General features: G+C 28.2%; 5 protein-coding genes across 9 annotated transcripts in view; 2 read left to right on the plus strand and 3 right to left on the minus strand.

Annotated features, from left to right (window-relative positions):
• Window positions 1-10,486, minus strand: part of LOC138186811 (membralin) — a 66,416-nt gene extending 55,930 nt beyond the window's left edge. For 2 of the 3 annotated variants that reach the window (XM_069127029.1, XM_069127027.1), the window contains exons 1-8: window positions 10,301-10,486; window positions 9,127-9,541; window positions 8,828-9,063; window positions 8,502-8,730; window positions 8,295-8,418; window positions 7,942-8,176; window positions 7,768-7,858; window positions 4,417-4,474 (exon numbers count right to left, since the gene is read on the minus strand). In XM_069127029.1, coding sequence (XP_068983130.1) covers window positions 4,417-4,474; window positions 7,768-7,858; window positions 7,942-8,176; window positions 8,295-8,418; window positions 8,502-8,730; window positions 8,828-9,063; window positions 9,127-9,393 — 1,240 coding nt within the window. In that variant the 5' untranslated portion in view covers window positions 9,394-9,541; window positions 10,301-10,486. Of the gene's footprint in view, window positions 1-4,416; window positions 4,475-7,767; window positions 7,859-7,941; window positions 8,177-8,294; window positions 8,419-8,501; window positions 8,731-8,827; window positions 9,064-9,126; window positions 9,542-10,095; window positions 10,113-10,300 lie in introns of those variants that run through there. The other variant, XM_069127028.1, reaches the window with a different exon arrangement.
• LOC138186816 (cytochrome P450 9e2-like) lies at window positions 1,704-4,061 on the minus strand. The gene has a single exon (XM_069127035.1). The coding sequence runs from the start codon at window positions 3,607-3,609 to the stop codon at window positions 2,071-2,073; it is 1,539 nt and encodes a 512-aa protein (XP_068983136.1). The 5' UTR covers window positions 3,610-4,061; the 3' UTR covers window positions 1,704-2,070.
• A 120-nt stretch (window positions 10,487-10,606) lies between the features above and the next one.
• On the plus strand, window positions 10,607-12,994 carry LOC138186817 (putative protein tag-52). Of its 2 annotated transcripts, XM_069127037.1 has the most exons (9): window positions 10,607-10,828; window positions 10,909-10,991; window positions 11,064-11,194; window positions 11,280-11,501; window positions 11,568-11,754; window positions 11,831-12,243; window positions 12,321-12,458; window positions 12,533-12,697; window positions 12,771-12,994. In XM_069127037.1, the coding sequence occupies exons 2-9, from the start codon at window positions 10,973-10,975 to the stop codon at window positions 12,933-12,935; spliced, it is 1,440 nt and encodes a 479-aa protein (XP_068983138.1). In that variant the 5' UTR covers window positions 10,607-10,828; window positions 10,909-10,972; the 3' UTR covers window positions 12,936-12,994. The 2 variants fall into 2 exon arrangements, with proteins under 2 accessions (XP_068983138.1, XP_068983137.1); XM_069127036.1 differs by having other exon boundaries at window positions 10,607-10,991.
• A 306-nt stretch (window positions 12,995-13,300) lies between these two features.
• sl (small wing phospholipase C gamma 1) lies at window positions 13,301-20,280 on the plus strand. 2 transcript variants are annotated; one of them, XM_069127940.1, is made up of 19 exons: window positions 13,301-13,445; window positions 14,496-14,691; window positions 15,560-15,709; window positions 15,799-15,937; window positions 16,013-16,175; window positions 16,254-16,567; window positions 16,645-16,851; window positions 16,922-17,342; window positions 17,422-17,733; window positions 17,817-17,998; window positions 18,069-18,246; window positions 18,318-18,383; window positions 18,448-18,639; window positions 18,716-18,937; window positions 19,036-19,242; window positions 19,319-19,700; window positions 19,771-19,910; window positions 19,987-20,094; window positions 20,172-20,280. In XM_069127940.1, the coding sequence occupies exons 2-19, from the start codon at window positions 14,517-14,519 to the stop codon at window positions 20,190-20,192; spliced, it is 3,579 nt and encodes a 1,192-aa protein (XP_068984041.1). In that variant the 5' UTR covers window positions 13,301-13,445; window positions 14,496-14,516; the 3' UTR covers window positions 20,193-20,280. The 2 variants fall into 2 exon arrangements, with proteins under 2 accessions (XP_068984041.1, XP_068984042.1); XM_069127941.1 differs by lacking the exon at window positions 13,301-13,445 and adding an exon at window positions 14,865-14,984 and having other exon boundaries at window positions 14,554-14,691.
• Window positions 20,281-22,264: 1,984 nt separating this feature from the next.
• On the minus strand, window positions 22,265-24,096 carry Fer2LCH (ferritin 2 light chain). Its single transcript, XM_069127943.1, has 4 exons — window positions 23,947-24,096; window positions 23,238-23,342; window positions 22,868-23,148; window positions 22,265-22,770 (listed from the first exon to the last, which is right to left on the minus strand). The coding sequence occupies exons 2-4, from the start codon at window positions 23,335-23,337 to the stop codon at window positions 22,474-22,476; spliced, it is 678 nt and encodes a 225-aa protein (XP_068984044.1). The 5' UTR covers window positions 23,338-23,342; window positions 23,947-24,096; the 3' UTR covers window positions 22,265-22,473.
• Window positions 24,097-24,141: the final 45 nt, after the last annotated feature.

Genomic DNA, 24,141 nt, shown 5'->3' on the forward strand with positions numbered 1-24,141 from the left:
ATCATATACCGAGGTTAATAAAGCCTCTATTCTAGCATTTAATAATCTTGTATATCTAAGTCAATTATCTCTTAAATTACTACGCTGTTTAATGTGAAACAATAACAAAATACATACTATGCTCTTTGTTGCTTGAAAATCGACAAAACTTAAGATAATATTACTTGGTGGTAATAAAATATCTACAACATGTGTTTACTTGTTTAATTACGAAACACATAACTCATAAAGTAACACATAAATGTAAATGCTTATCATACGATTATCATACGAATATCATACGAATCGTGCATCAGAGTACGTTTAAGGTATTCTTTTTCCTAATGTAATCAGAAATCCTGCCACAGGGATCGATATAAGACTATTTTTTGGGAATACAAAAGGAGTTCGCATCTTCTCGCTAGGTTGCAAGAAATTTATGCAAAATGTGAACCATTAAAATTTTAACTTCCATCAATACGAAATGATCGGTGATACATTTTCGAAGTCCAGCTCCAAACGGCGTATACGTGCATGGAACAATGTTATCCTTATTCATTTCGTTAAATCGTTCAGGATCGATTTTTTACGGATCAGAAAAATATCTAGGATCGTGATGTAACGCGTACACAGATAACCAAATGGTATCACCAAGATATAAAATAATACCATCATATCCTGGCTCCATTGGAGAAAATTCGAATTTTCGCGTGCATTGCCTATCCATGATAATTAGCATCGGATATTTTCTAAGGGTCTCCGACATTACCACCTTCATAGAGAGAGGATTTCTAACGTTAACCTCGTAGTGAAAAAATGTTTTTCGAAAATAGAGGCTCCATGTGCTCATCGATATACAATACGTTTTATGATGTGTAAAATGCTCGAAGCTCTTCACGGTTATTCCTCGAATCAATTTCGGAGCACGAATTAATAGATTTGGCAAGGTAAAATCTATCGCTCCAATATATCTTGCATTGGGATAATAATTATAAATAAAGTCACTATACTTGATGAACAATTTTCCACGGACAAAAATCTGGACCAAATATTGGAATGGATCTAACATGAGGCACGTTGTTCTTTTTCCAATAAGTTTGTTGTCGATATATCGTTGCAAAGAACTTGAGTAAGGTTATCGTGATCAAAGTGATCGCTAATAGAGTAAACGCTGATGAGGTCGATAGAATCTCCATAGCACTCTCAGCAGCAAATAACTGTCGTCTGTCAGCTACAAGGTTACAAATACGAACCGAGCACATGTACAAAGTTTAACGTCAAACGGTGGAGGAAGGGAGAATACAGAAGATGATATCATTATTGTATTATATCTGTCCTCCTTTCTGTATCGTAACAAGAACAATTTAAGCAACTTCAATTCATGTTCGATTCGAAAATGAAACGAACGTACACTGCCATTGACAAATATTAGAACACATACATACCTGTTTATATGTTATAACGTGGTATTTGATCTTAATTTTGACTAGATAGGGATACAATCGAAGGAAAGGTTAAAGGCGTGATAAAGAATGGTGCGAAAGATATAAATAATTTCCTCTGTCTCGATACAATATTGATCAATAAAGTATAGAATTAGAATTCCATGAATTTAATCATATTTGATGTTATGGAGCGTACAGGGATTCGTAGTCGTATCATTTTCACATAGTTTTCTCGATGCATATAAAGTAGAACAAAAAAGTGAAACAAAGAGCATGTCGGTGGAGAAATAGAACGGAAACAAAATCACATATACGGAAACTTTATTTATAATCAAATTTTCATTATTTGCTGAATTTTATTAGTCGCAAGATACAAACGTAACTAGATGCCTTTCGATAAGAACGTTAATCAAACTCTGTTTTCTCAAAGATGGAAGAAAATGATCACAGAGAGAAGCCCATATCCTTAAGAAGAGAAATATAAATATAGTACAAAGTAAAAGAAACATAAGTCAAAACGATCAAATAATAACAATTTTGAATTAAAATAAAAATGAAACAACAAATTATGTATACATTTGTTAATGTACAAATAATAGTTAACCGTAATATAAAGTTAAACAACAATATATACTTTATGGCGTACCTAACTCTTCCTCTTCTCCAAAGTAAGCCAAAATCCGTGTTTTGATGCCGGTGTAAAATCAATCTTCTTGTACACAATAGGAATTGTTGTCTTTTCGTTAGGTTTTATAATAAACTTTTCCAGCAGACGGATTATCAAAAGCTTAGTCTCCATTAAAGCGAAACGATTGCCAATACATTTCCTAGGGCCTACTCCAAAAGGTATATACGTATAAGGATTAATAGTACTTTTACTTTCGTTGCTAAACCGTTCAGGATCGAACTTCTCTGGATCGGGAAAATATTTAGAATCGCGGTGAAGCGCATAAACAGGGATCCAAATATTGTCATCAGGATACACTGTCACACTTTGGTAACCTGGCGCCGCTGCAGGCAATTCAAATTTCTTTGCGCAAACTCTATCGACTATCAACGATGGAGGATGCATTCTAAGCGTCTCGGATATTACCATTTCCATATATTCCATCTTCGACATAGCCTCGTAAGAAATTTCCCCGTTTTCTTTTTCCAAATAATAATCTACTTCTTCACGTAACTTCTGTTGAATATCTTGATGCAAAGCTAACTCGTAAACCATGTAACACAACAAAGTAGAAACAGTGTCGAAACCGGCTAAAAAGAAAATGAACGCCTGAGCTACAATATCGTCGATGGTCAGCTGATATGAGGGTTGCTTCAAATCTTTGACCTGCATCAAAAGATGGATCATGTCTGGTCTAACGATGCCCCACGTTTTCCTTGCAGTTACCGTTTCAGAAATCACATTCCAGAAAAAGTTGGCCGTTGCTCGAGACAGGAACCTCAGTCCTGCCATTCTCGTTAGACGCGGGTTCAACCGAAATAACATGAATTTTATTAAACGAAGCGTACCACTGAACGAAGAAATATCGATTCCTCTTTTGTAGAACTCGTTGTCTGGATTCTTGAGCGAGTTCACATTTATTCCAAATGCAACTGTGGCGATTACGTCGTTTCCGTATCTAGTAAAGATGTCTTTCAGCTCCACCATCGAGTGAAATTCTGAATGTTCGTACAGATAACTAACGAAATCGTTCGAACACTTGGATACTAGCTCGAACATGAATCTCATCTTATTGCCTGTGAAAAATGGACTCAATGAGTTCCTCATCTCTCTCCATTGATCATCTTTCAAGGAGAATACATTTTTCCCGAAAATCGGATCCATCTCCTCGGATACGAAACTTCGATGATTTGGGAAATGCTTGAAACTCTTTACGCCTATTTCGTTGATCAGCTCTGGATCTCGTATGACCACCGTTGGCGTAGCGAAATCCATCACCCCGATGTACCTTACGTCAGGGTAATAATTATAGACGAACATACAATAATCCGGGAAAGTAATACGACGAAACATGACTCTCCAAGCAGTTCCAAATATCGGTCCTGCCAGTACATATGGAACTTTATTCTTCTTCCAATAGGTGAACTGTCGGTATATTATCGGAATCAACTTCGCCGAAGTAATGATGATTAAAGAGATGAACAATAACCCAAAAGTAGATAAAAATAATACTTCCATCGTTACGAAAATGTGTTTGGACGAACTGTCAACTAGTAAGAGACTATAGCGTAATCGTTAACAAATATCTCTATATAAAGGAAACGAATAAGGTGGGAGGGCAACAATTTTGCAGGAGAACGGCCATGGATAAAAGGGTGTTCACCTCAGATTTTCAGATAATCGATATTTTTTAGATCACTTTCTGCAGATAGAAACTTTTTTAAAGCAGTATCAACTTGAATTTTATAAAGCTGCAGATACGGAAATCAATTAATTCTGTCACGTGGAGTTATCAGACATAGAGGGCATTTACCTCTTGGTATCGGAGATTAAATTAGAGATTAATTATCGAAGAAAAAATCAATAATTCCGTACAAAATATATTTCTTAGCGAATTAAAATTATCTCTTCCGTGCGTATTTTACTCCTTACACTTGTATGGAATAAAAAAACAACGCCATTTAATATTCTTTCAAACTGAAATGAGTAAAATCAATTCTTGAGAACACAAAATCTGTTGATTGCGAATCGTAAATTTATGTATATATTTATTTATTATTATCTATTATGTATATATTTATTATTATTAAATTTATGTATATATTTATTATTATCTATTATGTATATATTTATTATTATTAAATTTATGTATAATCATTTATAATATAATTTAGCAAAAAGAAAATATTAAATCGTCAAATCACATACATAAAACAAAACAGCTAAAGATGCGATAAAGAAAAGAAGTAGTCGATATTCATAATATTACGAAAGCAAGCACAACAAATGAAATTCTTGATTCAATTATCAAATGTAATCACTTACCAATGAAGACAAAGATCTGATGATGCGAGTACCGCAGTAACATCGAAATGGAGATAGTCTGAAATAACCAAATACGTTACTGTAAATAAAATGTAATAAATCACAAAAAAATAAATTTAATGTCCCCATGTTATAATTTAAAGAATGAGGTCTAGACGGATAGTCATACAAAAGAGAGTTATTATTTTTTCTAATTTCGAATCTAAATAAAATTAATCGTAATGAACGAATAATTTGAATAAAAAAACAATAATCTTAGTAATAAATCTTTCTTTTTTCTATTTTTCTTATATATCGAGTAATATGTATCAAAGCGGTAAAAGTATTTATTATTTCGTGAAAAGGGATTGCAATAAAGACAGGATACGAAGCAAATTGCAAGCCGAACGGTCACACTCGGTTACCAGGTTGAGAGCGAATAGTACAATTGAATTGCGAATGGTTCAGATTGTACTAGCACCTGACACCCCGAGATAATTCACTATTTACTATGAGCAACCTTGGTAACAAAAACGTTTAATAGTACTTTGCAGATGCGTCAGTGCTATTTACGAGCTACTGATACAAAAGAGACAAAAATTCCATGTAACCTAAGATCAATGTATGAATTCGATTGGAATGTGGAAAATATTTTTTTGGAATATCCCTATCACTTCTCATTTCGGAATGAAAAGACTACTAATTTGTAGAGTGATCAACATAATAACCAATCGCAAGATGCGGATTGTAGATTTTTGTAAATTTTTCATATTCTAGCTTAGAATCTAGAACAATATTCATTACAATATCTACTTCAGTATATATGCATATTTTAGAAAACACCTACCATGTATCACATGAAAACGAATATTTGCGTTCATTAAAAAAAAAATAATTCACAATACTTTTTATTTGTATAAAATGACGCTCCCAATAATTGATAAGTAACAATATACGAACAATCAACCAAACCATCATATTAACGCTTAGTAGTATATAAGTACTAATTTTGAAATTACATATATTGGCTCTATGACTAGCAAAGTCAAAAGACTATATCACCACTATTATAATAATGAAAGTAAATGTTTAATAACAATCCTATTTAACATTAAAAATCTTGACATTAAATAACATTTTATTGCTTACCTAAATAATTTGTCATACAACTCAACATTTCAGATATATCCTTTTTTTAGATATTCAATTGTGCACAGCAATACTTTATTTAAGTACATCTTTACACGTTTTTGTTATTTGAATTGTATTTATCTTTTATAATTCCTATGGAAATTTTAAAAATTAAAATTAAAACTTTTTATGCATTAATATGTTCAAATATTATTATTGGTGTCTTTTTAATATACTTTCACAAAATTTATTTTGCTTTATATAATAACCTCAATGGGATAAATTAAATCAATAAAAATATGAAAGCAAAACACATTTTGTCTAATTTGATCGAAGAAATGAATATAGTCTTCCACAACAAAAAAGAAGCATTGTCAATTAAAAAAGACAAGAGAAGAATATTGTTTCAAAGTGTATATCGTACTACAACGGAGGGTATATACCCAATGTCATGTGCATATGACAGAGAAGATACTGAGTAATATATAGATGACGACAGTTCCGTACACGTGACTTCACGGTGGGTTGACCGAGGGTGATCCCAGGTAGAATACCCCAAGCACTGAAGTAACATTCACGTGTTGTGGCACGAGATTCATTTATCTCCCATCTCAACCACAAACTACATTCAAATATTTTCAATGCTTTATGTGAAATATGTATTACAATGAATCTTATGAAGAAAAGGACACCACATTTCATGTAGATTTTTTAATAAATTCTATTTGAGTTAAATTGTTTTAACTAAATTGTTATTATACACGATGAAACACGCATAAGAAATATCATTTTTTGTATGTAAACATTTTTGTTTGTAACTTTAACGATACCGAATTATAGCGCTGTAATCACTATTTCCAATTATAGGAATTTACATAAATTTGAAATCATTGCAAAGCAATATTTAATATTAAAATTTATACTATAATAGCAATGATAAAATTAAATACAAGAAATTGGAGAAAAAGATCAGATACTATGTTCAACTAATATATGTACATATATACACATACATATATAATTCACTAGAATGTATAAGTCACCTTAATGAATAACAAATCTTGCAAATTTTCTATTTGAACATTTCTTCTACTCAAATTATTCATGCATAGAATAATTGGCTTTTCACTATATCCATCGTGAATAGCTAGGTATGAACTAGATGTAGACTGCCGCACAATGCATTGCATTTGAATCATGGTTAGTAGTATGCAATATTACTCATTTGTTCGCTCGCCGTAAACCCATTAAACACGAGTGGAGCTATTCGTTGGTCCGTATATGATCCAATCACTTCCTAACACCCGGGGAATACCCCGAAATTTCACAACCCATCAGACATGCGTGCTGTTTATATTGGAATGTAGTATTCGATAAATATTGACGTAAATTACTTATTCAATTACAAAATATAAATTATCTATTAACAAAAATTGTCGAAGATGATATTCATTAAAAAAAAAAATTTAACTACAAAAGTAATATTTTTGTCCTATATCGATCGCAACTAAAACAGCAATTAGTGAAAGTAGCCATCATTAGTAATTTAAATTCCAAGATTCTTAACAATCGTCTCTTACTGGTTGCAGCAAAACGTATTTGAGAACAATTTGATACAAAATTGCCAACTTGGGGGTCTCTGTAACGAATATGATACCTCTAATAACGTTGATTTATACCCGACGGTTCAATTCCAAGGGGATCACAGAATGTAAGGGTACAGGTGGTTGGAGAGTTATACGCGGGTTACCTCAGTGCGTGGTTACTTTAAATTGATTGCCATATCCTTTTACACGTACTGGGTTGTCGTGTGGACACGTGTGATATCAACCCCTTGACGGAGAGGAATATATCCGGATCGAAAACACGTAGCACATGAAACTAAATCCAATTTACACTTCCAGAACATTCTGGAGCTATGATTATCATATCGTAATGCGATATTATAACACCGAAACGTGCAAATACCAATAGCTTCATTTTTTTAACACAGAAATTGCAGGGAAAAATGTAACTTAAAAAAAATGAATAAATTTATAAATCAATAAATCATGTATCTTAATACATAAACTGATAAAAGATTTACTTTGTTTTACGTATAATATCAAATATTCAATCTCATATCAAAAAAGAAAGAAATTTAAATTCTATTTTTGATCGTTCGTATAATTGTAAATTACAAACAATGAATGAGATATTTAGCATTGCATGCGATTATCACTAAAAACAAAATATACTTACAAAAACTAACATGATAAAAAATGCAGCAAGATACGTAGTTCTAGCCATCCACATGTTTACAAATCGATAATGTTCTCCGGTCACCACGTTTCTACATAACAAAATTAATATATAATGTTACAGTACTAATATTAAATAATATAAACAAAAAGAAATAAATTTAAATTTATTTACCGTAAAAAACCTTGATTATCTTCATGCTCTGCCAATGTCTTAATACTCGCCATCAGTAAGTCATCGTATCCTAAGAGTTCATCAAGTATTAATCTGGAGAAATCATCGCCAAAGCATTTGTCATTAACAGGATCCAAAGTAACGATTTTTACAGGAATGTTTAATCTTTGCCGTGCTACAGGTGATAATCTCAAGAAGCCATATTCCAATGAATATTCTACGATATAACCATCTCCTGAAAAGAGAGCAATTTGTTAATAAAATATTTAAAAAATAATTATATGATCATTAAAGTCATCAAATTACTATTATTTTTGTTCCCAAATTTTTTAAGAATTATGGCATAACTATACCTGCTCTAACTTCAGAATTTGGATCTTTTAACGATTGAATAACGTCTTCTTTATTAGACTTATTTGTATCCTGCCCTATAGTATTATTTTCTGTATTTGTTAATAGTATCTTCTCATCTAAAACCTGGAATGTTAACATTTGAAACACAATTTAATATAAGACACCCCGCATATAATATATATTTCATATTTATATAATATATTTACTTCTTTAGTATCTCTTTTCATCTCATTCCATTCCAGTTTAGTAGATAATGAAGGACTTGTTGTAGTGTTAGTAATACTTAAATTTGGATCTTGAGTTTTTCCAGGCACAGTGGCACTTCTAATAACTATTTCTTTTTCAGACAATGTTAAACTGTCATGATTTTCTTCATTCGATGCATTATTTATATCACGTTCTTCATCAACAGCAGATGGTTCGATATTAATAAATCTAAAGATAAAATAAAAAAGTAAAATACTGTATTAATAATTATAATAATATATAATATGAAAGTTTCATTTTTTTTATATATTTTATCCCTCCTTACCCATCTCTAGTTAATATTCCTAAAGCACTAGTTAAGTCATCAACTTTTTCTTGTCGCAGTTTCTCCTCTTTTGCGTAACTCTTTTCTATACTATAATCTTCTCCTCCATTTCTAAGTATCTCAACTCTTAATATACCATCACGAGGCCAATCATCTCTTATATGTTCTAAACAATTAGTTGGTGCTCGTGAAAATACTATGTGAATGTAAGCCAACACAAAAAATGCTGCTATAGCCTAAAATAAATAATTTTAAATCTTTTATTAAATTTGAATATATTATTTTTAAATCATAGTTACCTTCAATAAAACTATAAATTCTATAAATCTTCTGACAGGCCGTGGAAATGTTCTGGCATAAGTTAATGCTGCTTTAATAAATATTGCATGGAACAATCTATCCCTTACATTAACTAATGGGTTTTGATTATTATTATTCCTAGCAGTATTCATATTGTTATTATTTAAGACTGGTCGAGTTGGACTACTTGTGTTATGATTGTTATGTATAGCTGCACCGTTCTGATTATTTGTTATTCGTATTGTAGCACCATCCACTTGTGGCATTTTAAATATTATATAATATTTGTATTTAGTGGATGATGTAATAGCTAATAATTCTGTTTCATACTACTTCTATGTATGAAATCTCTTAAAAAGTGCTTATACATGTCGTGTATGTACATTTCCAAATCAAAGTGAATTCTTAAATATCCTGAAACAAATAATAATGATAATATTAAATTAAAATTATCATATACTATTACATAAATTTACATATTTTATAAAGTTTTCATCTTTTACATAGTTTTTATAAGTTTTCACCTAGAAATATTCATCTTTAACATTAAATTATATATAATTAAAATAGATAATACACAGCATTGTTAAAAACTTATTTTATCTATATGATTAAAGTTGTATGATACATCTATGATATACATTTAAAAATTTCTTTAGCATTTTATTTCATAATCAATCAATTTGCATACAAGACTGCATAGAGACTATATAGAAGGTAATATTACATTTGTATATCATAAACTTTACATATTAAATTTGTTATTAATAATAACAACTACAACTAATGTGGAATATAACCTATAGCATACATTCTGCATGCATCATAACCTATTTGGCAATCGCATTTTTACGTTTCAGATTATGATACTTATAAATATAATAGGATCACTTATACACAATATTTCTTTTCAGTTACATCATGATGTCAGATAAATTTTTATTAATTAAGAAAATAAATAAATGCACCAATTACATATTTTGTTATATAATTAAATAATTTAAAAGACGTCAGTAATTACATATCAAAAGGAAGTATATGCAACGTTATATATTTTATATTTGTTACGAATACATATATATCTCTAAATTAATTGTTATTCACCGGACGTGACATTTCGCAGCTGGCACATGAATTCGTAACTTTTTAAGATACAAATCAGCCATATCGTACCTTCTTTAAGCTGAACGTTGTATTATAACGTTGTATTTCTAAAGTTTTATTGTTCTCTTGCGTGTCACTGCAGATAATAATAAATTTATAACAGTACCGCTTGCAAATATTAACAAATTTAATTTTTGTCAAATTGTCACTTCATCATCATATGTTTTGATATTCCAGAACTTGTATTATAATAGTCCCCAAATATAACAATATGAAATGTGACCAACATTATAGCACAAATTTTAAAAACTTATCAATGTTTTATTCCCTATTAATTTTTATTGAAACTCTGTTGTTGATCAATCACTAAAAAGACTCAGCTAATAACATAATATTCATTGATACGTTAATTTTAAATTTAAATGTTTAGATGACAAAAAATATTGTAAAGAAGGATAAAGTTTTGAATATTTGAACAAATATAATACTTTGTAAAGGAGCATATAGTTAATATAATATCAAGACACTATTAAAAATATACTGTATAATTTTATGTGAATTCATACGAATAAACTATCTTTAAGTAACATATTCAAGGTATAACATATTGAAGATAAAATCTATTGTTTAATAATATCATTAGTTGCTGCATTATTTACAATTATGAATTCTCCAAGATCACCACAAACTCCTCTCAGTTTTGAATTAAAGAAAATCATTAATGATAGAAATGTTTTAAGTATGCGTAGTCGCATGAAAGGTATATAATTAATAATTTATGCTTTTATCAAATAATTGTAAAATGTGAAATGTATAATGTTTATATTTCCAGTTCTCAACAGTATAAATGAACATAATCAAAAACAATATGAAGAGAAAGAAAAAGATTTAAAGTTTCAAGCTATACAGGAAATTTTAACAACAGAAGCTACATATTTAAGGCAATTAGAAATTTTAATGGAGGTATTATTCACATATATTTACAGATATTTGATAACATAGATATCAATGATAGAATAAAACATAAGCATATATGTACTTTTTTCAGTATTTTGTACAACCCATAATAGAAAGAAAGTTATTACATCATAGTTTACTTTCAACATTGTCTGAAAACATAAAGACATTATATAATGTTAGTGGAGAATTAATAAAGGAACTAAAACAAGATCCAAGAAATATTGCAGGCGCATTTCACAAACTTGCTCCATTTTTTAAATTGTATTCTGTTTATGCTTATGATTATGAACAAATTTTATCACTACTACAGGTATTTGTTATTACATTAGTTGACTAGTTAAAGATTACTGCTATATAGAAAAATTTCTTGTTTTAGATTAAACAAGAAAATGATACTGAATTTAAAAATTTTATTAGTAAGCAAGAAACAAGACCAGAAGTTGGTAGAAAATTACCTTCACTATTAATTACTCCAATACAAAGGGTACCTAGATACAAACTACTATTGAGAGAAGTCTTGCAACATACATCTAACAAACATAAAGAATATAATCTTTTACAAGGTAATTGCAAGATAGCATAAAACAATATCATTTCAGTTTCAAGTATTATATACTAAATAAATTGATTATTTTACAGCATGTTTAGTAGAAGTGGAGAAAGCTGCAAGGCATATAAATACCTTCATTGAACAATATGAAGAATCACAAAAATTACTAAGACTTCAAAAATGTATTGTAAACCCAATTAATTTGATAAAACCTGGTAGAAAATTAATCAAGCAAGGAGCATTAATGAGAGTCTCTAGACGAGGAAGCTCTGCATATAGAAGATATTTTGTTCTTTTGAATGACATTTTATTATATTGCAAAGGTGATCCACAAAATTCACTGACTGTATGTTGTGTTTTACCATTGAATAAGTGTAAAATTGAATCTGTTTTGAGTGGTGGATTGTTTTGTGTTACTTGTTTAAGTGAAACACTTTTACTTTATTCTGAGAAAGATGATAGTAATTTATGGATAGAAGCTATACAAAATTCTATAAAGAAGGTATTATTGAAAGATAATAACTTCTCTTACTTAAATATTAAATTTAATAACTGATTTATATTATCTTCTTATTTTAGTATGCAGAATGTAGACAAACATTAAGAAAGGATAGCAGTTCAAGAAAACCATTAAGGCATAACAATCTTAATTCATTTCCATCTGAAAATATACCAATAGTCGCTGGTAAAAGAAAGAGATCATACAAAGAAACGGAGGTGTGTATGATACTCTTTGTCAATTTTAACATTTCTTTACTCTAATAAATTTTAAAAGTATATTAAATTAACAGATTAATCTAGATGCATCAAAAATTACATATTTGAAAAAAGATAATGAAACAGATGCAGATATACAATCAAATAATAGCTGTTTGGTACTTCTAAAAAGATTTAAAAGATTTAAAAATGACGATAATTCTAAATATATTAAGTCTTGTGAACAAAGCATCAATTGTGTAAGTTTTGATATACTGTTTTATAAATATAAAAATGTTGATACTCTATAATTTATATACAATTTCTTTGCAGAAAATTACGGATAAAGAAAATATACATTTTACAGAATGCAGTACACCATGTTTATCTCCTAATAAGTTTGCAAATTTTAAACAAGAGTCATCAACACTCAAATCCATCAGTGCATTCTTTGCATCTCTTGGTTCATCTTTAAAGGAATTCTTTTGGTTTAGGTAATACAGTTTCATGAAATTATTAATAAAATTAACGAAATAACGAGATGATCTTCTAAAATCCCGATATTTTCCCCTCCACTTTCCTCATGAATTATTTAAACGTCTATACTACTAATAAAATTCAATGTAGTTTATACACATATACATATGTACGTATATTTGAACTATTCCAAACACAGTCATCCGTACTCTAAAAGTAACAAATATAAAAAAAATAAATAACTAGATATTTATATACAAAAATAAAATAACATATCTTATAGAACGAAAAATTACTAATTTAAAATACAGATGCAGCAAATATATTCTTTCTATTCATGATTATTATATAAAAACATACAGTAGACATTATCATCATATAAATATAATCTTGTGTAACATAAATAAGATACAGAAATCCCTAGATAGGACTAAATCTGGCTGAATTAAACGAAGACACTCTGATACCTACAAATGATAAGACAATTGAATTTTTTATCATATAATTAACAAAATATCATTTCGAATCCAGGTAGGATAAATTTTTAAGAGTGTAACATAAGATAAAAAAGATAATAGAAATTTATAAAAAAAGACAAGTAATGAATAATATAAAATAAGTACTACACATTTTATGTTATACTATTAAAAACAGAGAAAGCAACATTTTTAAATATTATATTTTATTATCTATCACTTTAATATGTTTAAACAGTACTTTTTGTCTTTAAATTTATTTGTTAGGATATATACGAAACTTAAATGAATTTTGTCGCAGGTTATGTTTATGTCGCATTTAATAAATGAAATCTATATAATAATACAATAAGAAAAGTATTCCTTTAAAACGTATAATTATCTGGTTTAAAAGCAATTAAGGAATAATATGTTTAAAGAAAATATAAATAAAATATTAAAAAGATTTCTTTTCCTTTTAACCAAAGTATACATATGTATATATTTGTATATACATATGGTGAAAAGCATTTACTAAAACAAGTAATATTATCAATATACACGTATATTAAAATAACTACAAGAAAGTTCTTAATTTCATATTTATAAATAGGATTTAATAATAATAAATTAACTGTATAAAATAAAACTAATGTTCGAAATAAAGTTTTACATATTTTAAACATATGTTACATGTAACATTATATTATATTATCATAAAAGTTACTCAAAAATTGTATGTATATTGCAGATGCTTCTATATTCTTTGATGGAGCTAAAGAATTAAAGAATTTATACACTATCATTTTTTACATAAGTAGTAATTTCAATTGAGTATACTTTGATATACATATCTGTGGATTAATATATAATATTTACATTAATTTAAAGTATAACAAAAACTATGTCAATTTAGTTTCTTTATTATATAAAAGTAATATAGACTGTGATCCAAAACCTTTTTAAAATAATTATATGTAAATTTAAATGGGAAAACTGTAATAGAACTTTTTAAAAATTTGTTCCTCTTAATTCTTTTATTTTAAACTATTATTGCATCAAATTTTTTAATTTTATGAACCATACATAGAATCTAGTTATACGAAATATGTATGATTTATTATAGCAAACCTATAATATTTTAAACATGAATGGTATAATACCTGAAATGGAACAAATCATTAGTCAACTTGAAAGGGGAACTGTAGTAACAAAATTTTTTTCAAGAAAAAGACCAGAAAAGAAAACTCTTATGATAAGAAGAGAAACTAGACAAATCGTATGGTCACGGAGTGCAACGTTTAGACCATTTGATGGTTCAGGTAAAAATACTTTAGCTTTTGAAGATATTAGTAGATAATTTATTGCAATAACATTATTTTGTAGTCCAAAAGAATAAAAATAAAAATTGATTGAAAATGTATAAGAGGACTAACAAATGTGTAATTTTATACAACAATATACAATTGAAATAAATTTTCACCTAACATTTTAGGCACACATTTTGCATGGTTATGAAGATATATCTACAGCAAAAATGGGCAAAATATTATCTGAGGATACTATTTATAGGTCAAAAACCTGAAGGAAAGGTCCTTGTGAATAATGTATATGGGTGAGTTTATGACAAAGATACAATCTAAATCAGTTAATGACTTGCATCTCATAAGCTTTTATGTACATGTTTTATATCTCATATTAAATTAAACCATTTTTTTTCTGGCCTGGTTATTATCCATTTTGATATTGAATTAAATATACAAATATATATGCATATCTTGGTGGACATTTCCTTCATTTTTGGTCTACAAACAAATCTGCCCATGGATACTGTTGATATATTGGATCAGCCCTATGGGATAGCATGGGTATTTGATTAAACTCAAAGCTTTTATTATTATGCACTGTTTGCATATATTACAGCAAAACATGCATATGTAATAGAATAATTGAAAAAATACAAATACTTTCTAAAGCTGCTTTTATTTCTTCAAATGCTTAATGTTTAAAAACATATTTTTGCACATTATATTAACATACAATATTATATATATATGTACTCACAATATAATATATATACATATATATATGTATGTAGTTGACATATATTATACTGTATTCTATTTTTGTATTCGATATGTTACATGCACTACTAAATGCATTAAACAACATTTTGTCATTTGATTTTAGTCGAAATAAGGGAAATCAAAGAAATTAAAGTAGGGAAGCATTCTAAAGATTTTGAGAAGTGGCCGGAAGATGCAAAAAGAATAGAAAATCTTAGATGTTTTGTTGTATATTATGGTTCTGAATTTCGCCTTAAAACTCTTTCAATTTCTGGTAAAATTTATTTTTAAGTTTTTATTTCTTACATAAATATCATTTATACTATAATTTTACAAGTGGCTACTTTTATATATTCATTTCAGCTCTCAGTGAAAAAGAATGTGAACTTTGGGTAAAAGGATTACGTCGGTTGGTTCAAGATACTATAAAAGCTCCTTATCCTTTACAAGTTGAAAGATGGCTAAGAAAAGAATTTTATGCAATGGAAAATTCAAGGGAAACGTAAAATATTATATTTTTATTTATAAATTTAAGTTATTTTTGAGATTATTTAATTTGATATTTCATATTTTATAGAGTTACTTTAAAAGATATAAAAGCATTTTTACCTAGAGTTAATTGTAAAACAGCAACGAATAAACTTAGGGAACTTTTTCAAGAAATAGATACAAGAAACAGAAATGAACTTGGCTTTGATGATTTTGTTGCACTTTATCATAAACTCATCTTTGATCAAAGTGTAAGTTTTTTTATTTATTAATACATATTTCTAATATCTATATATGTTGTATCATCTACTATTTTTGTATTTTTGTAGAATCTTACAGATTGGAGTAAATTACTTAATTATTCTAAAACGGGACAGATTGTTACAGTACAAGAGTTCCAAAATTTTCTAATAACTGAACAACAAGACCCTTTAGGAAATAATGAGGTTGAAGTATCGTGTTTCATTAGAGATTATTTACAAGATCCTCAAAGGGATGTACAGGAACCGCACTTTACGTTCTCGGAGTTTATCGATTTCCTGTTTTCGAAACAAAATTCCATATGGGATTCAAAATATTCGCGAATTTATCAAGATATGACTAAACCTCTTGCACATTATTGGATAGCATCATCACATAATACGTAAGTATGATTTTTCTTTTGTAGAAGAATAAGTATTATAAAAATAAATAGTCCAGTTGCATAAAATATTCTTGCAGATACTTAATGGGAGATCAAATTAGCAGTGAAAGTAGTTGTCAAGCTTATGTTCGTGCGTTAAGAGCTGGATGTAGATGTATAGAACTTGATTGTTGGGATGGGCCAGATGGAATGCCCTTTATTTTTCATGGGCACACACTCACTACAAAGATTAAATTTTTAGATGTTATTAAAACCATCAAAGAGCACGCTTTTGCTACCTCTGAGTAAGTATAACTATATGTCTGTTTAATTTCTTATCTTAAAGGCTAAAATATAAATATACTTCTTGTACAGTTATCCTGTCATTTTATCCATTGAGGATAATTGTACTTTACCACAGCAACGTAAAATGGCAATTACAATGCAAGATGTATTTGGTGATATGTTATTAGTTCAACCTGTAGATAAAAATGAAACTTCTTTACCATCACCACATGCACTGAGAAGAAAAATTATATTGAAACATAAAAAACTACCTGATGGCGTAGATGAAACATCATTTCTGATTCGAAATGATGAAAGTAGGCAAGAAATGGATCTTCGAAATACAGTTAAAAATGGCATTCTTTATCTTGAAGACCCCGTTGACAGAGAATGGAATCCACATTTTTTTGTATTAACACAACAGAAACTATTCTACACAGATACATTTTCTAGAACCCAAGAAACTGAACACGATGATGATGAAGAAACTGTAGTTCGACGACCGACTGATGTATGTATACACAGCAAAGACGTTTTAAGTGAAATTTTGGAATTTTATTGTATTATATTTATAATCGATTATAATACAGGGAGTACCGAACGATGAATTACATTTTGGAGAAAAATGGTTTCACGGTAAATTAGCAAGAGGAAGAGAAGAAGCAGAAGAATTACTACGACGTTATTCGCACCTCGGTGATGGCACATTTTTAGTTAGACAGTGTGTTACATTTGTGGGCGATTACTGCCTTTCATTTTGGCGCAAAGGAAAAGTAAATCATTGCCGTATTAAACTGAAACAAGAAATGGGTCAAACACAATATTACCTGATTGATACAAATTGCTTTGATAGTTTATATAGTTTAATTACACATTATCGCAATCATCCATTAAGAAGTCAAGTAAGAATAAACAAAATTAAAAATTGTAATTAAATCTGATATCATGGTTCTATTAATTAACAATTTTGTAATGAAATAAATAGGAATTTTTAATCACGCTTCAAGAACCTGTTCCACAACCAAACAAACACGAAGAAAAAGAATGGTGGCATGCTGAATGTACTCGAACTCTAGCCGAAGAAATGTTAAAACGAATTCCTACAGATGGTGCATTTTTAGTGAGACCAAGTGAAAAAGAAAGCAATTCTTATGCTATATCTTTTAGGTAAAATTTTTTAAAGTATTAATTATTATTTAAAATAATATTTTTTAAATCTACTTTTACTATGTTACAGAGCAGAGAAAAAAATTAAGCATTGCAGGATTAAACTAGAAGGACGTTTATATACTATTGGTACTGTACAGTTTGAAAGTTTGGTTGAATTAGTTAATTATTATGAAAGGCACCCGTTATATAAAAAAATTAAATTAAGCCACCCTGTAAATCAAGATGTTATTAGAAAGATGGAATTGGTAGCGTATTTTACATTTTTATTTATTAAGTTATACTTTCTGATCTTATCGAATTGCTTCATTACATTCAGGATATAGATGATGGATCTGTTTATGGCATTCCTGGTTATATGGACCCTACTAGTTTTACGTCAAAAGTAAGTTATAGTAATAAAAGAATAACATATACGAAATATATGAGACATTTAATATACTTTAAAGGTGACTGTAAAAGCTATATATGATTATAAAGCAAGGAGGGATGATGAATTAACATTAGTAAAACATGCTATAATAACAAATGTACATCGACAAAGTGGTGGTTGGTGGCGAGGAGACTACGGCGGTAAAAAGCAACATTGGTTTCCCGCTAGTTACGTGGAAGAAATAAAACCGCAAGAAAGCCAAGGAGATGTAAGTAATTTACAGGTCATGATCTCAAATATTATCATTAAATATAGTTATATGTTATCTTATTTTTGACTTTCAGTCAGCAGATTCTATGATGTTTGGTAGCCTACAAAAAGGCTCATTAGACATTATGGGTGCTGTGGTTGAATTAAGAGTAGGGGGTCGATCTGGATTAGAATGGATACTAAGAATACAAAATCCAAGTATGTGTTCAGTATTTGAAGTAGCAACTTCATCAAAAGATACCGCACTAGAATGGATGTCCAGTATTAAAGAAACTGCTCAAAATGCCAGTGTTAGAGTAAATACATAAGCTTCCTTGTTTTTAAAACATTATCTAATAAGATTTCAATTTAAATAATCAATTACACTGTTAAATGCATTCTAATTTTTTTTTAGGAAAATCAACACAAAGAAATGGAACGTGCATGGAGAATAGCTAAAGAAATGTCTAATCTAATAGTTTATTGTAGATCCGTCGCATTTAATTTAGACAGAATAAAAACAAAAGGTTTTGTATTTAATGAAATGAGTAGCTTCCCTGAGACAAAAGCTGAGAAACTTATGTGTCAGCAAGAAAACAAGTTTTTTATAAAATACCATCAGGTGGAACAATATAAAATTGCAATAGACTTAATTTTCTAGTTAGAAGACAAGAATGTTTACAATTATAATTTTACAGATTCAATTTAGCAGAGTATATCCAAAAGGACAACGTATCGATTCATCAAATTATAATCCTGTGCCAATGTGGAATGCTGGTTGTCAGATGGTAGCACTGAATTATCAAACTGGTGATAAATCAATGCAGCTTAATCAGGCAAAATTTAAAGAAAACGGCAGTTGTGGTTATATTTTAAAACCGGAATTCATGTTTAGAGATGATTTTAATCCGTATGATAAAAACTGTTTACATGGAATAGAATCACTTAAGTTTTCTTTAAAAGTTATTGGTGCAAGACATTTAATTAGATCAGGAAGAGGTATAGCTAGCCCTTTCATTGAAATTGAAATTATAGGAGCTGATTTTGATTCTGGTATAAAATTAACAACAAGAACAATACGTAAGTATGAAAATGTGATATTGTGATTAAGTATTTCGATACATAGACAGTGGTAAAATTAATATTATAGCTGATAATGGATTTAACCCCACGTGGAATGAATCTTGCGATTTCGAAGTTTTTAATCCAAACTTCGCCTTCATACGATTCATTGTGCAGGATGAAGATATGTTTGGTGATAGTAATTTTATTGGACAAGCCACTTATTCTGTATGTATAAAATATCTACAATTTTTAGATTACTAAATGAATATTTTACTATTTTTTAATACACTTCTATATTTAGGTCCGATGTTTACGACCAGGATATAGAAGCATCCCATTAAAAAATAATTATAGTGAAGATCTTGAACTCGCATCATTATTGATACATCTTCGAATTACACCTTCAGCCGTAAGTATAAAATTTCTTTATTATTTATTTCTATTACCTTGTTAGATATATTTCTATATTACAAATAATTATTGTAGACGCATTCACATAGTTTGTGAAACCAATACTAAATTACAGACTTTAAGGTGTTTGATACCAGAGATGGAAAAAGGTAAATGTTCAAAATTTACATTTCTTCATAAAGTAGTTCTTACATTTATGTATATAGCATTATATAATACGAATTCTATCATTTCAGATTATTATAAATATCATTACATGAAATACTTTAATCAAAATCTGAAATTCACTGAAATATTATTATAAAACAGACTGGTTATCTACAAGGATTGAAATATTCAAATTGGAACCAATGATTATGAAGGAATATATTTTTCTTTTTGTAACCAATTACATAGATAATTTAGAGACATTATATACTATGTATAATATAAACAAAGTAGCTATTACAGTATTAAAAAAGTAATAGATATTAAACACAGCCGAATATGAGAAAACGCAATATCTTTAAAAACGTGACATATTAATAAGATGAGATTAAAAAAAAATCTTTATTATATGTAAAAAGATCATTGTGATTTAGTATAGACTATCTTTATACTTTTTATGTAAAGAGTAACAAATCAGGCACTGACATATTGAGATACATTCAAGTTGTATTATATATCATTTCTTTCATTCAGACAAAAAGAGTAGATATGAATAATGAGGCCTTCAGCTATGATATATTTTAGACTGAATCAATATGTACAATACACTTCTAATTCTTTTAATTAGAATGGTATTTTCATATTAATACTATTTATTTATTGTTTCAATGCTATATAATTTTAATTTAGTAATGTAGTATATAAAAAAACTAAATGATGAGAGGCTCATTACTAAATGATATACATACATGTGTATTGCCTTTCATGTAAAATCATAAACTCTGGACTATATAAAATGAGATATAAATGTACTTATTGAAGTAATGTATCATGAAATTACGTATTCAGTAATAATATTGGAAACCAGAAGAAAAATAACTAAAAATAATTAATTAAACTTACACACTTATTAAGAAATATTACAATTAGAATGTTATATCTCATTTATATGTTATATATTTTATATTCATAACATTTTTTTATCATCGTTCCTATTGATACAAACTTTTATATTTAAAAATAATATTACTATAAACTACTTGTTAGAAACAAGGAAATAGTAATGGAAGTTTTTGATATAATTTTATATAGTATATTAACTTTTTTGCTACCGCCGTTTAAGGAAAAAGTCGTTATTCACAGCCCAAGTTTCAAATTTTCTACATGTTACATAATATGATATATATTTTTACATATATAATAATGGGAAATGATAAGTAAACAGTCTAAGCAGCTTTTAGAATGCGTTACATATTTGTGATGCGTGGTAGCAAAAAGGTTAAGCACATTATTTGTATACTTCATGACTTTTTATTTTACGTTATAATTAAATAATATACTATTATTTAGTAATTTTAATAGAAATTTAATTTAAAAAAATATAATTTTTTGTATAATTTCTTGTTTTTATAAGGATATATTATAATTATAATAATATTTCACTAATATGTCTTCATTTTGTAATAGTTAATTTAAATATATAATAACAATAACACTATTGATTAAATCAGCTTCGTAAAATCACATATATGATTAAAATGATAAATTATTCCAATACCACATACATATTAAAAATATATACATATGTATATTCGGTATAATTAAATACTATGTACACAACCAATTCATAAAAATGAAGAATAAAATATATGTTATTATTTGTTCATTATTATACATCTTATACATATCTTTTACAAAAAAGAAAATGAAATATAGAATTTCCTTAATATGAAATCAAATTTAATTTTAGTAACTTTAAGTACTAACTGTAGAATTATTTTTCATATATATTAAGTGCATTAATGCTGAAAAAGAAAATTACATTCTTTTTTATTTCTATATATTTAATGAAATTCATTTCTTAACTATAGTCTATTTTATATATAGCCATGTAGTCTTAATCACATATAGTTATACAGTCTTAACATAATCTTTTAACTATGAGTTTCTTTCAGAAAGTTTCTCTCTGTTATTGCCTAATATATGTAAAAAATAATTAATGTAGAAATTAAAAGAAACAATTTATGAAGCATACACTTTATTAGATGAAATGTGTCAAAAAATAACACCATATATATTTATTAATTCTAAATGTAGAATTCTGCATAACTGAAAAATGTAAAATATTTTGTTATGGATAACTTATTCATAACTTATTCATATAGGGAATTTTTAAAATATAGTAGATATGAAATTCTGATTTGTTTTTTTAACTTCAGTTGTAAACAAGTTACAAACTATTCTTAAGATATTCATCAAACAAAAATAGAGCTATAGAATGATCATTTCCAGTTAATAAATTCTTCAAATCATTTATATAGCCAGCCAAATCTCGAACACGATCAGCCTGTGGTTCTATGAATCTCTCTTCAACATAATGAGCAACACCAGCATCGTTTATCTTATCATTCTTTGTAATGTCATGATGTATATTCAAGGCTTTATTTGCAAGCTCCTTTTGTCTGTCAAGTGCTTTGGCTAAACTGTGAAGTTCATTCAATTCATATGTTACTTTTCGTTCGTAAGTCTAAAAAAAAAGATATAAAACATTAACAAATTTTGACATCTTTGTCTCTTTTTATGTTATACAATATATGAATTATGAAGTGCAACAATCAACATACAGGTTCTGTCAAGTGTGGTGGTTGATTGAAGTCCATTGTGTCACCTCGTTTGGTAACATATTTGATTATGTTAATTGCATCCTCCCACAATTCATCAGAAAATTTACGATATAATTTCTTAAATCCATGACGTTGATCTTCATAATTTCCAAAATAACTAGATATTAGCAAAAATTCAAAGCTGACTCTTATATTAGCATTTGCATATGATTGAAGATCAATCAGAGGATGTCTTTCAATATGTCCATATTTTGCATTACAGTTTAACATTGATTTTCCATCTAAAAATTTAAATATTAATATATCTATAAACACAAAGAAATTTCAATAGAGGTATAAGTCTTTAAAATATTAAATATTTCCGTATCACCTTTTGGTATTGGGTCACATACTGCTAGTGAATCATCATAGCATGTATCTTCAGCAGCAGCAACTGCCAGAAGAATGGATAATATTCCAAAGAACAACATGTTTTCTGCAATTTTAAATAATAAATAAAATATTGAATATTTGTGCTATTTAAATATAAGGGATCAAGTATCTAATATTATTTTAATTTATCTAAAATTGTTAAAATCCATTTTTATTTCTAATATCAGTTTATTAAGGAATTATAATCTTAATAATTTTAATAACTTCAAAGTACATTACAAATGCGTGATTAATGATAACGACGTTAAATTTTAAATAGTATGTGTAACTAATTTCACACTTATAAGAATATGCTAAATTAATAACTGAAAAGCGATAATAAAGATGTATGATAGCCCAGTTACGAATAGAATACTGAATATGGCTTAAGATACAAAATAAATGATGTGGATTCGTACATATAATACGTGTACGTCACGCGCCTATAATAAAGAAAGAAAAATTTATATTATCAATAGATATCAAATGCTGTACATCGGTATTTTCGTTATTACATTTACAAATGCGCAGTATCTCATATATCAAATGATAATGAAGTAACATATAATTAAAAATTTTTCATTATTGCATTAATTTTATCTTTTATTTATACTATATAAATATTTGTACATTAATAAATGAGATTGAAATTGCTTATATTCACATACCTGATCAAATAATGTGCTTGTACAAAGGAAGGAAACGTGAATACTCTCGCTTCGACGTTCTTCCAACAATGAACGTTGAAGAACCGTGTTCGTTGGTAGTTTTCACACAGTCATAGTCAGCTGATAGGTAGGGCGCATGCGTGATAGAAAGGGGATAGAAAATTCCAGTTAGTCCCCGTCGACTACTTACGAATG

The sequence above is a fragment of the Bombus flavifrons genome, chromosome 14 (assembly GCF_040668555.2).
Source record: "Bombus flavifrons isolate JBK064 chromosome 14, iyBomFlav1_principal, whole genome shotgun sequence".
NCBI lineage: Eukaryota > Metazoa > Arthropoda > Insecta > Hymenoptera > Apidae > Bombus > Bombus flavifrons.

Bases quoted from the DNA above. Each gene is read 5' to 3' on its own strand.
- LOC138186816 (XM_069127035.1), bottom strand. From the start codon at position 3,609: ATGGAAGTATTATTTTTATCTACTTTTGGGTTATTGTTCATCTCTTTA.
- LOC138186817 (XM_069127036.1), top strand. From the start codon at position 10,895: ATGAATTCTCCAAGATCACCACAAACTCCTCTCAGTTTTGAATTAAAG. The intron at 11,195-11,279 runs GTATTATTCACA...TACTTTTTTCAG, and splicing joins AATTAGAAATTTTAATGGAG to TATTTTGTACAACCCATAAT. The intron at 12,244-12,320 runs GTATTATTGAAA...TTCTTATTTTAG, and splicing joins TACAAAATTCTATAAAGAAG to TATGCAGAATGTAGACAAAC.
- sl (XM_069127940.1), top strand. From the start codon at position 14,517: ATGAATGGTATAATACCTGAAATGGAACAAATCATTAGTCAACTTGAA. The intron at 15,710-15,798 runs GTAAAATTTATT...TATTCATTTCAG, and splicing joins TAAAACTCTTTCAATTTCTG to CTCTCAGTGAAAAAGAATGT. The intron at 16,852-16,921 runs GTAAGTATAACT...CTTCTTGTACAG, and splicing joins CACGCTTTTGCTACCTCTGA to TTATCCTGTCATTTTATCCA.
- Fer2LCH (XM_069127943.1), bottom strand. From the start codon at position 23,337: ATGTTGTTCTTTGGAATATTATCCATTCTTCTGGCAGTTGCTGCTGCT. The intron at 23,149-23,237 runs GTGATACGGAAA...TTAAATTTTTAG, and splicing joins ATGTGACCCAATACCAAAAG to ATGGAAAATCAATGTTAAAC. The intron at 22,771-22,867 runs GTATGTTGATTG...CTTTTTTTTTAG, and splicing joins CACCACACTTGACAGAACCT to ACTTACGAACGAAAAGTAAC.